Raw genomic sequence first — 10,771 nt, 5'->3', positions numbered from 1 at the left:
CAGGGTGGTTGCCCACATATTCTGGGATGTAAGGTGAATGATACGAAGCAGTATGCATGACCTGCTTCGGCTGAGCTTGCTGTGCTGCGGCTTCGGCTATTTCCTTTTGCTTCTGGATGGTAACATGGCACATCCTGGTGGTATGGCCTTTGTTCTCACCGCAAAACAAGCAAAAGATTCTTCTTGGTTGATCTCCGAATCTTCCGCCGAAGCCCCTGGCGCCTCTGCCTCTTGGGGCTGGTGGTCGGAAGGGGCCTTGCTGTTGCCCCGAAGCCTGTGAGGAACACTGTGGCCTTTGCTGTTGGCTCCCTCGATCATCATTTTGGGTAGAGTTGTGAATTGATCTAACGTGCCTCGGATAGAACCTTCCTCCGAAGCCCCTGGTCATTTCAGAAAACCTGAAAGCCTCCTCCCTTCTTTGGCGAAAATCATTATCGGCTCGAATGTACTCGTCCATCTTCTGGAGCAGCTTCTCCAAAGTTTGAGGGGGCTTCCTAGCGAAGTACTGAGCTGACGGACCTGGCCGAAGCCCCTTGATCATGGCCTCAATGACAATTTCATTGGGCACCGTTGGTGCCTGTGCCCTCAAACGCAAGAACCTCCGGACGTACGCCTGAAGGTATTCTTCGTGATCCTGGGTGCACTGGAATAGAGCTTGAGCAGTGACCGGCTTCGTCTGAAACCCTTGGAAGCTAGTTAACAACAAGTCCTTCAACTTCTGCCATGAAGTGATCGTTCCTGGTCGAAGGGAGGAATACCAGGTTTGAGCAACACTCCTGACAGCCATAACAAAAGATTTGGCCATGACTGCAGCATTGCCACCATACGAAGACACTGTTGCTTCGTAGCTCATCAAAAACTGCTTCGGGTCTGAGTGGCCATCGAATACGGGAAGCTGAGGCGGATTGTAGGACGGGGGCCAAGGTGTAGCCTGCAGCTCAGCGGACAGAGGAGAAGCATCATCGAAAACAAAATTCCCATGATGGAAATTATCATACCAGTCATCTTCATTGAGGAAACCCTCCTGATGAAGGTCTTGGTGCTGAGGCCTTCGGTGCTGCTCATCCTGAGCAAGATGACGAACTTCTTCAGAGGCTTCATCTATCTGCCTTTGCAGTTCAGCTAGCCTGGCCATCTTTTCTTTCTTCCTCTGCACCTGTTGATGAAGCATCTCCATGTCTCTGATTTCTTGATCTATCTCGTCCTCTGGTGGTGTCGGGCTGACAGCCTTCCTTTTCTGGCTTCGGGCCTCCCGAAGAGAGACAGTCTCCTGATTGTGGTCCAGCGGTTGAAGAGCTGCAGTGCCAGTTGCTGAAGCTTTCTTCGGCGCCATAACGAAGGTTTATGATCGCCGAAGGTGTTCAGAAAACTCAGAGTGTGGAAGTGAGTTCACCGGAGGTGGGCGCCAATGTTGGGGACTTGTTCTCAAATGCTATGAGTTAAGAACAAGGCAACATAGAAAATGTTAATCGGTAAAGTCCTTCGTCCTTCGAAGCATTATTCCCCTCAGGATGTAATGATTTTCGGACGAAGGTTATGAAGGGCATACCTTCATAAATACACTTTACAGTGACGAAGGATGAATTATAAGGAATATAAAGGATAGCATAGACAATTGCATACTATTATTATTTAGAAACAGAAATAACGTCGAATTACAAATGTACCTTCAACTTGAAGGAGATGAAAGTACGAGCGTGACGCAAAAGCGAATGCCAAATCAGCGTGAACAGTACGGGGGTACTGTTCACCTATTTATAGGCACAAGACACAGCCTATGCAAAATTACATTTATGCCCTTTACATTTGATAATAATTCTATAGTAATCTATCGAGGTCTGAATAGCCTTTTCATCTTTAAGTCGGTTTCATTTTGTTGCTACCACGCCGAAGCTTTCCTGCTCACACCTTCGGCGCTGTATTAACCTTCGTATTATTCTGGTCTGCTGTGATACCGACTTGAGTCCGAAGATACCTGTTCACACATTAAACTCCAGAAATACTGTTAAATCCTGTTTTTGAGGACCTTCGTAAGCCGAAGGCCCCCAACAAGTAGTTACCAAGTTTGTTGGGGGCAAACACAAGGGCTCCAAAACCTGTGTTTGGGTACCCAAAGTTCTTGTTTCTAATGCCAAAGGACCCAAAACCGTTTGGGTACCTAAAATCAAGAACTAAAATTGTTTTGTAGGTTTATGCATCCGGGGGCTCAAGTTGGATACTCGACAGCGGGTGCACAAACCATATGACAGGGGAGAAAATGATGTTCTCCTACGAGAAAAACCAAGATCCCCAACGAGCTATCACATTCGGGGATGGAAATCAAGGTTTGGTCAAAGGTCTTGGTAAAATAGCTATATCTCCTGACCATTCTATTTCCAATGTTTTTCTTGTAGATTCATTAGATTACAAGTTGCTTTCTGTATCTCAATTATGTAAAATGGGCTACAACTGTCTCTTTACTGATGTTGGTGTCACTGTCTTTAGAAGAAGTGATGATTCAATAGCATTTAAGGGTGTGTTAGAGGGTCAGCTGTACTTAGTAGATTTTGATAGAGCTGAACTCGACACATGCTTAATTACTAAGACTAACATGGGCTGGCTCTGGCATCGCCGACTAGCACATGTTGGAATGAAGAATCTTCACAAGCTTCTAAAGGGAGAACACATTTTAGGATTAACAAATGTTCATTTTGAGAAAGACAGGATTTGTAGCGCATGCCAAGCAGGAAAGCAAGTTGGTGCCCATCATCCACACAAGAACATCATGACGACCGACAGGCCGCTTGAGCTACTCCACATGGATCTATTCGGCCCGATTGCTTATATAAGCATCGGCGGGAGTAAGTATTGTCTTGTAATAGTGGATGATTATTCTCGCTTCACTTGGGTGTTCTTTTTGCAGGAAAAATCTCAAACCCAAGAGACCTTAAAGGGATTCTTGAGACGAGCTCAAAACGAGTTCGGCTTAAGGATCAAGAAAATTAGAAGCGACAACGGGACGGAGTTCAAGAACTCTCAAATTGAAGGCTTTCTTGAGGAGGAGGGCATCAAGCATGAGTTCTCTTCTCCCTACACTCCACAACAAAATGGTGTAGTGGAGAGGAAGAATAGAACTCTATTGGACATGGCAAGAACCATGCTTGATGAGTACAAGACTTCAGATCGGTTTTGGGCCGAGGCGGTCAACACCGCTTGCTACGCCATCAACTGGTTGTATCTACACCGAATTCTCAAGAAGACATCCTATGAACTCCTAACCGGTAAAAAGCCCAACATTTCATATTTTAGAGTCTTTGGTAGCAAATGCTTTATTCTTGTAGAAAGAGGTAGAAAATCTAAATTTGCTCCTAAGACTGTAGAAGGCTTTTTACTAGGATATGATTCAAACCCAAGGGCATATAGAGTCTTTAACAAGTCCACTGGACAAGTTGAAGTTTCTTGTGACGTTGTGTTTGATGAGACTAACGGCTCTCAAGTAGAGCAAGTTGATCTTGATGAGATAGGTATTGAAGAGGCTCCATGCATCGCGCTAAGGAACATGTCCATTAGGGATGTGTGTCCTAAGGAATCCGAAGAGCCTCCAAATGCACAAGATCAACCATCCTCCTCCACGCAAGCATCTCCACCGACTCAAAATGAGGATGAGGCTCAAGTTGATGAAGTAGAAGGTCAAGCAAATGAGCCACCTCAAGATGACGGCAATGATCAAGGGGGAGATACAAATGATCAAGACAAGGAGTATGAAGAACAAAGGCCGCCACACCCAAGAGTCCACCAAGCAATCCAACGAGATCACCCCGTCGACACCATCCTCGGCGACATTCATAAGGGGGTAACTACTAGATCTCGTATTGCACATTTTTGTGAGCATTACTCTTTTGTTTCCTCTATTGAGCCACACAGGGTAGAGGAAGCACTCCAAGATTCGGATTGGGTGGTGGCAATGCAAGAGGAGCTCAACAACTTCACTAGGAATGAGGTATGGCATTTGGTTCCACGTCCTAATCAAAATGTTGTAGGAACCAAATGGGTCTTCCGCAACAAGCAAGATGAGCATGGTGTGGTGACAAGGAACAAAGCTCGACTTGTGGCCAAGGGATACTCCCAAGTCGAAGGTTTGGATTTCGGTGAAACCTATGCACCCGTAGTTAGGCTTGAGTCAATTCGTATATTATTAGCCTATGCTACTTACCATGGCTTTAAGCTTTATCAAATGGACGTGAAAAGTGCCTTCCTCAATGGACCAATCAAGGAAGAGGTCTATGTTGAGCAACCTCCCGGCTTTGAAGATAGTGAGTACCCTAACCATGTCTATAAACTCTCTAAGGCGCTTTATGGGCTCAAGCAAGCCCCAAGAGCATGGTATGAATGCCTTAGGGATTTTCTCATCGCTAATGGCTTCAAAGTCGGAAAGGCCGATCCTACTTTATTCACTAAAACTCTTGAAAATGACTTGTTCGTATGCCAAATTTATGTTGATGATATTATATTTGGGTCTACTAACGAGTCTACATGTGAAGAATTTAGTAGGATCATAACTCAAAAGTTCGAGATGTCTATGATGGGGGAGTTGAAGTACTTCTTGGGATTTCAAGTGAAGCAACTCCAAGAGGGCACCTTCATTAGCCAAACGAAATACACTCAAGACATTCTAAACAAGTTTGGGATAAAGGATGCCAAGCCCATCAAGACACCCATGGGAACCAATGGGCATCTCGACCTCGACACGGGAGGTAAGTCCGTGGATCAAAAGGTATACCGGTCGATGATAGGTTCTTTACTCTATTTATGTGCATCACGACCGGATATTATGCTTTCCGTATGCATGTGTGCAAGATTCCAAGCCGACCCTAAGGAAGCTCACCTTACGGTCGTAAAACGAATCTTGAGATATTTGGCTTATACTCCTAAGTTTGGGCTTTGGTACCCTAGGGGATCCACATTTGATTTGATTGGTTATTCGGATGCCGATTGGGCGGGGTGTAAAATCAATAGGAAGAGCACATCGGGGACTTGCCAGTTCTTAGGAAGATCCTTGGTGTCTTGGGCTTCAAAGAAGCAAAATTCGGTCGCTCTTTCCACCGCCGAAGCCGAGTACATTGTCGCAGGCCATTGTTGCGCGCAATTGCTTTGGATGAGGCAAACCCTGCGGGACTACGGTTACAAATTAACCAAAGTCCCTTTGCTATGTGATAATGAGAGTGCAATCAAGATGGCGGATAATCCCGTCGAATATAGCCGCACTAAACACATAGCCATTCGGTATCATTTTCTTAGGGATCACCAACAAAAGGGAGATATCGAGATTTCTTACATTAACACTAAAGATCAATTAGCCGATATCTTTACCAAGCCTCTTGATGAACAAACCTTTAACAAACTTAGGCATGAGCTCAATATTCTTGATTCGCGCAATTTCTTTTGTTAAATTGCACACATAGCTCTTTTATATACCTGTGATCATGTATCTTTCATGTGCTATGACTAATGTGTTTTCAAGTAAATTTCAAACCAAGTCATAGGTGTATTGAAAGGGAATTGGAGTCTTCGGCGAAGACAAAGGCTTCCACTCTGTAACTCATCCTTCGCCGTCGCTCCGAGCCACTCTCCATCTTTGGGGGAGAGAGCAAAAGGACTTCGTCTTTGGTATAATCTTAACTCATTTATTTATGACCAAAGGGGAAGAAAAGCACTTTGAGGGCTCTAATGATTCCGTTTTTGGCGATTCATGCCAAAGGGGGAGAAAGTATGAGCCCAAAGCAAAAGGACCGCACCACCACCAATTTCAAAAACTTAGTTTTTCAAAGAGTATTTTTCAATTGGTATCTTATTGTGTTCAAAAGAGGAAGAAAGTAGTATTTCAAAAAGGGGTATATCAAAACCCTCTTGAACACTAAGAGGTGGATCTCATTTAGGGGGAGTTTTGTTTAGTCAAAGGAAAAGCATTTGAAACAGGGGGAGAAAATTTCAAATCTTGAAAATGCCTTGCAAAATCTTATTCATTTGCCCTTGAATATTTGCAAAAGAACTTTGAAAAAGATTTACAAAAGAGTTTGCAAAAACAAAACATGTGGTGCAAGCGTGGTCCAAAATGTTAAAAACGAAGAAACGATCCATGCATATCTTGTAAGTATTTATATTGGCTCAATTCCAAGCAACCTTTGCACTTACATTATGCAAACTAGTTCAATTATGCACTTCTATATTTGCTTTGGTTTGTGTTGGCATCAATCACCAAAAAGGGGGAGATTGAAAGGGAATTAGGCTTACACCTAGTTCCTAAATAATTTTGGTGGTTGAATTACCCAACATAAACAATTGGACTAACTAGTTTGCTATAGTGTATAAGTTATACAGGTGTCAAAGGTTCACAACAAGCCAATTAAAAAGACCAAAGTTGGGTTCAAAATAAAGGAGCAAAGGGACAACCGAAGGCACCTCTGGTCTGGGGCACCGAACTGTCCGGTGTACACCGGACAGTGTCCGGTGCACCACCGGACAGTGTCCGGTGCACCAGAGGACTCCAACTCAAACTTGCCACCTTCGGAAATTTCCAGAGGCACTCCGCTATAATTCACCGGACTGTCCGGTGTACACCGGACAGTGTCCGGTGCTCCAAGGAAGAGCGGCCTCCGAAACTCGCCAGCCTCGGGAAAACGCAGCGGCTGCTCCGCTATAATTCACCGGACATGTCCGGTGTACACCGGACTGTCCGGTGAACCAGCAGAGCAACGGCTACTTCGCGCCAACGGTCACCTGCAGGCGCATTCAATGCGCGCCAGAAGCGCACAGAAGTCAGGCACGCCCATACTGGCGCACCGGATATTGAACAGTACATGTCCGGTGTGCACCAGACATCTAGGCAGGCCCAGAAGTCAGAGCTCCAACGGTCGAATCCCAACGGCATTTGGTGACGTGGCTGGCGCACCGGACATGTCCGGTGTGCACCGGACTGTCCGGTGCACCATACGACAGTCAGCCTCCACCAAACGGCTAGTTTGGTGGTTGGGGCTATAAATACCCCAACCACCCCACCATTCATGGCATCCAAGTTTTCCAGCTTCCAACCACTATACAAGAGCTAGCATTCATTGCAAAGCACACCAAAAGAGATCAAATCCTCTCCCAACTCCACACAAAGCCTTAGTGACTAGAGAGAGTGATTTGTAGTGTTCATTTGAGCTCTTGCGCTTGGATCGCTTCTTTTCTTTCGCATTCTTTCTTGTGATCAAACACTCACTTGTAATTGAGGCAAGAGACACCAATTGTGTGGTGGTCCTTGCGGGAAGTTTGATTCCCAAGTGATTTAAGAAGAGAAGCTCACTCGGTCCGTGGGACCGTTTGAGAGAGGGAAGGGTTGAAAGAGACCCGGCCTTTGTGGCCTCCTCAACGGGGAGTAGGTTTGAGAGAACCGAACCTCGGTAAAACAAATCCACGTGTCTCACTTCATTATTCGCTTGCGATTTGTTTTCACGCCCTCTCTCGGACTCGTTCTTATTTCTAACGCTAACTCGACTTGTAGTTGTGTTTATATTTGTAAATTTCAGTTTCGCCCTATTCACTCCTCCTCTAGGCGACTATCAGTCACGAGGGGAGGGGAGGGGAGGGTAGGGGTAGAGGGAGGGGGCGTCGCAGCCGCTGGCGCAAGTCAGGGGAGGGGAGGGGTGTGAGGGATGAGAATGAAAGAATGATTTAAATAACATTGATCATTGGATTTGTGTGGGTAAGAGAGAATAGTTATTTAGCGATATAACTGTTTTGAGGGTGTGTTATGTGTGGCTTAATATATTTGGTGGATTTAGAGAAGTTTATGAGTGTGATGGTGATTTGGTTGAATGATTTTTGTAAAGTTAAAACTGGTGGGTAAAAAATAGATATATACATAGAGGATTAGCTAAAGACAACAGATTACAGAATTTACGACGCCACTGACGTAGATGGACGGACGGAGCCGTTACTTAACGGCGCCATGTCCTCCAAGGCTCTGAGCCCAGTATTTAGCCGCTTCGGACGGGGTGGGAGAGAGAGAAGGGAAAGCATTCTCCAATATCCACCTCCTCCTCGCCCCTCTCTCTCTCTCTCTAAAAGAATTGAAAAGATAAGGGGGAAATCCTCAAGTGCTCGTTACATAAACCCTAACCTCGTTGGATTCGCAGCAAAAGCCCACCAATTGGAAGCCCTCCGATGTTCCAGCTGCATGCTGGAGCTGAGCCGTGCTCGGTTTGACGAAATTTTGCATCCCTTCTGTGCTTGGACCACCCGATTGAGGCTGTTTCTCCGAGGGGGCGTGCCAGCGGTTTCGCGGCCCAGGTCCTCACCTGTGCTATCCGGCGCCGGATCCGGGTTTGTTCCGGTGAGAGGTCGGGCTTTTGGTGGGGTCTGTCCAGCTTGGAGCTCAATTTGCCGGCCTGAGTTGGAGTCGCGACTGCGGTGGCGGTGATTGAGGTACACCATTCTTCGATTTGCTTGTTGCAGTTCTCGATCTGAGGTTCTTGTTGATTTATTATAGCACTTCTGAGTCTCTGACGCATGCGGCCATGCAGGTTTGCTTAACCGCATGCCATTTCTGTGATTCTGTCATTTTTCTCTACTCGCTCATCCGTGTTCTTACTTCTTACCACCGATGTTCGTTCTCTCTTCAGGTAGTCGCGTCGATTTGACACGCGTTTCTTCCTGCCATTTGGGTGAGCCAGCCTTTCCTGGCAATCTTGGCGGGCGTTTCGTCTTGCTGCGTGGCAGAAAGGTGTGACCTTTGTGCCGTGCGATGCATCCCAAGGCACGAATCCACGCCGACCCGGTGCGCGAGGTCGACCACTTTGACTGCCTGCCGGATTCGCTCGTCCTGCTGATCCTGAACAAGGTCGAGGACGTGCGATCGCTCGGCCGGTGCTACGCCGTGTCCAAGCGGCTTTGTGGGCTTGTCCCCCTTGTCCATGATGTGTATGTCAAGATTGACCGCGTCGTGGCGGTCGACGGCGACGCTGAGGACGCGCTCAACCTGTCATCGCCGAAGCCTCGGAACATCTTCTCGCACTTCCTGAAGCTGATGCTCTTCACCATCATCAAGCCTTTCCACAACATGCGCAACCCTAATGGTACTGGGAGGTCATTGTTCCCGCAGCTCTCGCACCACTCGCCAGCGCAGGTGCTCAGGAACTTCACGCACATCAGGAATCTTCGGATCGAGCTCCCTTCTGGGGATGTGGGTACTGAGGAGGGAGTTCTCCTGAAATGGCGAGCAGAGTATGGGAGCACACTTCAGAGTTGTGTGATCCTGGGGGGTACCCGGGTTGACCGCAAGCCTGTTGGTGGAGAGCATGAGCAGTCTTTGGAGGATAATGGAAGCATGCCAGAGTCTTTCTATACCAATGGTGGGCTGAAACTTCGTGTCGTCTGGACAATCAGCTCTCTAATTGCGGCATCAACGAGGCACTATCTTCTCCGCTCAATCATCAATGACCATTCCACACTTCTGAGCTTGGTACTGACAGATGCCGATGGCCAAGGCACATTGTGCATGGGAGCAGAGCAGCTGAAGGAGTTCAGAGAGAACCAGTTGTCGGCCTCAGCATGTTCCAACAGGACTCAGGTCCCAGCCTGCAACATGAAGCTCAAGTATGCTCCATATCTTGAACTGCCTGGTGGTATGGCGTTGCAAGGCGCCACTTTGGTGGCTATCAAACCCTCACCTGACGGAAGCAATGGAAGCCACCCTAACCGTAAAGAAGCCGACGCATTTGTCTTTGGAGCATTTGATGGGCCATTTAAGGCTGCTGTGAAGGCTTTGATGAAGAGGCGCACTTACCTTCTGGAGATGAATGGCTTCTAGAAATCTTGTGGTATCGAGCTTGTTGGTGCTATGCATGGCATATTTAGCTAAGCTTTTCATCTTTGTAATATCCAAGAAAGCACCATCTCTAGTTGCTGCTTTTAGTCTGCTGTTTTAGCTCTTTGTACAGTGTTAACATTTGATTATATAAAAATCGTATCAAGTTCTCTAGTGTAATAGCGAATCGCTCCATAGTTCACCATCCTGGCCCCTGGTGTAATATCCAAGAAATCATATCAGTTTCGTAGGTGTAAGTTGAAAGTAGCCTTGGAAAAGGAGAGCCAGTTTATGCCTTCAGGTACATAACATTCATTTTGGGATTGTGAAATGAAAGAGACTGATCTGATGCCGACAATTCCTGGAGTCCAGTTTGTGATTGGTTTTGATTCTTGTGTTTCTTAGAATGTTTCTAATAATTAAGGATTGCAGGTTACAGTTATGACCATGACCTTGTGAGGCTGCTTTCCTGTAGTTGACTTCGCAAATGGGTTATCTCTATCCTACTGCTAGTAAAATAGCTTGAGATTCCAAATGTAGTTATCATCGGTCAATGATCTCTATCCTCGATGTTAATGACATGTTAAAGACTTCATTCCAATAAATTAGTTTTTTTATTGTGAGGATCCAATAAAATAGTTTGTTAATATCATTGACATGCGATTTGGATCACGATCTAGTTCATTAAGACGCATCGATAATTTCGCAATTGGAATTTCTTACTGAAATGCTTTAGAGGGCGTCCACTTCTCTTATGTCTCATCCATTCTTATAAGATTACACAATTATCTTTTCATGAACAATCGCCTTTAAGATCTTTGGAAGGGTCACTAATAAGCTTGCCCAGTAAGGAATTCTGTTACTCTGCATTTTCTAGTAGCAGAATTTAGCTGGCATGAGTACTTTCTTGAGGTAACCTAGTCACGGGTTTTGGAAATATTTCAA

The 10,771-nt window shown here is 46.0% G+C and overlaps 1 protein-coding gene across 1 annotated transcript; it reads left to right on the top strand.

Annotated features, from left to right (window-relative positions):
* The first annotated feature begins 8,041 nt into the window (after positions 1 to 8,041).
* LOC100191714 (uncharacterized) lies at positions 8,042 to 10,007 on the top strand. The gene is made up of 2 exons (NM_001137143.1): positions 8,042 to 8,445; positions 8,643 to 10,007. The coding sequence occupies exon 2, from the start codon at positions 8,765 to 8,767 to the stop codon at positions 9,827 to 9,829; it is 1,065 nt and encodes a 354-aa protein (NP_001130615.1). The 5' UTR covers positions 8,042 to 8,445; positions 8,643 to 8,764; the 3' UTR covers positions 9,830 to 10,007.
* Positions 10,008 to 10,771: the final 764 nt, after the last annotated feature.

Source organism: Zea mays, chromosome 6 (genome assembly GCF_902167145.1).
Source record: "Zea mays cultivar B73 chromosome 6, Zm-B73-REFERENCE-NAM-5.0, whole genome shotgun sequence".
Classification (NCBI taxonomy): Eukaryota; Viridiplantae; Streptophyta; class Magnoliopsida; order Poales; family Poaceae; genus Zea; species Zea mays.
The sequence above is the reverse complement of the archived record's forward strand: the minus strand, read 5'-3'. Positions and strand labels throughout refer to the sequence as shown.